Below are 2,180 nucleotides of genomic sequence, written 5' to 3' on the forward strand. Positions count from 1 at the left end.
CTTCATTCCCGGCTGCGGAGGGTGAGCCAACGGGGCTGTTTGTAGAATGTAGACCGCACTGGGCAGTCGGGCAGTTGGCACGCGTCTGCATAAATGCAAGGCAAGGAGGCATGACACTTCAGTGTGCCCGCACTGCCCCCATCTGGCACCTCGCGGCTGGATGCGCACAGGGACTACACGGGCCTGACTCTGCGCCAGATCTGTGAGCGGCACGTGCTGCCCATGGGCGTGGAGGTTGAGCAGCTGCAGGTGAGTGCGTGTGCCTGGCGTGTTAGCTGGTGACGTGCATGGCAACTCACAACGCACACAGCACAAGGTGCTCAGTGCGGCAGGGGTGCAAGAACGCTGACTGCTAGGCATGCCGGTGCGGCCAGTGGCCACGTGCTCCATTGCCCCCCCCCTTAACGTCATGCAGATCATCGCGGCCTGCACGGCGCTGGGTGTGACGCTGGCGGTGCTGGACGTGGCGGGCAGTGCGGTGGGAGCCATCAAGCACGGCCCCGCGGCGCAGCAGCATGGCCCGCCGGTGGCCTGGGTGGCGCACCTGCTGCCCGGCCATTACGACGTTATCTACCCCGCACGGCCGTTGGACGTGGCGCCGGGGGGGCAACTAGTGGCGGCAATTATATAAAGCGAGGCGAGTATGTAACTGTGCCTCGCGTGGATAACGTCAGTATGGTGCGAAGTGGTATGAGGGCCCAGGTGTAAGGGTGCTCTCGCCCCCGCCCCCGTTGTCAAAGCACAGGCCACGCTCTTCTCCTTGCTCTTTTGCATTGGGTTCGCTTCAGTTTGGGCTGGTATCTACACCTTCCCCCCTCCTGCTCTCGCCACTTCATTTGGAATACGGGCAGGCTGCGGTTGCCGTGTGCCGTGCCTGGTTCAGGGAATGGCCCACAGCTGTAACCATTCGATGCTATAAGACTGCAGACTTGCGACATGGATGCAGCGGCAGCAGACGGTATGGCAGGTTTGCGAGTGACATTGGGAGTCTTTGGCGCCAGCCCCAGTGCACGGGCTGAAAACCGCCTTGAGACCCGCACTGCATTGCGGGCCCACATTTGCAATGGTGACGGCACTGGCATTTTGTCGATGGCGTGTAAGCTTCAGGCGGCGGCCACGTCCACGCGTGACAGTGACGACCCCGGCAGCTTCTCCTTCGGTTGGCATTAAGCTCTGTGCTTCAAGCTGTGTGCGCCCGCCGTGTATCGTTGCTGTTGTGGCCGCAAAGCACTACCGTACGCCGGGCCCAGCAGGGGGGAGCCGTTAGCAGAGCGGCGAGCGGGCGGCGGTGGCAGGAGTGGCAGATAAGGGACTCCCTTGATGGCGGAGTTTTGAGGTGTTACTTTGCGACGGATAGATGAGGCCGTGGTTGGAAATGCTGCAGCAACTTTGGCGGGGCCAGGCGTGGCGGCAGAGGCTAGGACAGGGGCGACGGCAGCGACTAGGGCTGCAGTGTGGACGGCTGCCCACACCTGACAATGAACCCGACGGCCTGGCAGGCTTTGTCAGCAGGGGACCTCTTGCACGGCCGTCGCTGCACCGCAAGAAGCTTTCTGCCCTGATCAAAGCTGCAGGCTGCACAGCTGGCATGGGTGGGTTGTGGGTGGCAATGGGTCAGGCCAGTCCCATTTAACAGCATTGCGAAAGTGCGCATGGCAGCGCTGCTGGGTGCGCACCCGTAGGAGGGTCCCGCGGACACCCCCTCTCAGCACCCAATACTGGATGCCTGTCCCGATGGTTGTGTTGCTCGCTGTAGACTGATGTACCTGAGAGACACAGGAGATGGCTGAGCGACCGCGCTGAGCGACTGTGGACCCGCTATCGTTGAGGGAAACGGTTCACGACTGGGGCGGATAAATAGCGTTTCTCGCCTCGAGAAACAGAGTTCTCCGACGATGGAACGAGAAGTACGGCAACTGTCATTGCCGAAGTATTGTAGGGCAGCGCTCTGCGCTGCACGGCTATCCGCCGATTAATACTTCCTTATCCTCTGCTTTACCGCAGAGACTCCTATTCCTAAAGAGCCCGCCCGCCTCCCTCATGCCCAGGCCCCCGCCATCCGCCACGGGCCGCGCCCGCCCCGCCGCGCCCAGCGGCAGCGCCCCCCGCGCCCTCCCCAGCACGGGCGCCGGCCGCGGGCGGGGCCGCGGTGCCCACCGCGGCCGCGGTCCCAAGCCCCG

At 63.3% G+C, this 2,180-nt stretch overlaps 2 protein-coding genes across 2 annotated transcripts in view; both read left to right on the top strand.

Annotated features, from left to right (window-relative positions):
* The window catches only part of CHLRE_06g253852v5 (uncharacterized protein), a 2,772-nt gene extending 918 nt beyond the window's left edge, over window positions 1-1,854 (top strand). Inside the window, exons 2-3 of the mRNA XM_043062652.1 lie at window positions 171-249; window positions 416-1,854. Coding sequence (XP_042923350.1) covers window positions 171-249; window positions 416-631 — 295 coding nt within the window. The 3' untranslated portion in view covers window positions 632-1,854. The remainder of the gene's footprint in view (window positions 1-170; window positions 250-415) is intronic.
* Window positions 1,855-1,902: 48 nt separating this feature from the next.
* Window positions 1,903-2,180, top strand: part of CHLRE_06g253853v5 (uncharacterized protein) — a 942-nt gene continuing 664 nt past the window's right edge. The window contains exon 1 of the mRNA XM_043062653.1: window positions 1,903-2,180. This exon is cut by the window's right edge and continues 664 nt beyond it. Within this exon, the coding sequence (XP_042923351.1) occupies window positions 2,041-2,180 (140 nt within the window). The 5' untranslated portion in view covers window positions 1,903-2,040.

The sequence above is a fragment of the Chlamydomonas reinhardtii genome, chromosome 6 (genome assembly GCF_000002595.2).
Source record: "Chlamydomonas reinhardtii strain CC-503 cw92 mt+ chromosome 6, whole genome shotgun sequence".
NCBI classification, from domain to species: Eukaryota; Viridiplantae; Chlorophyta; class Chlorophyceae; order Chlamydomonadales; family Chlamydomonadaceae; genus Chlamydomonas; species Chlamydomonas reinhardtii.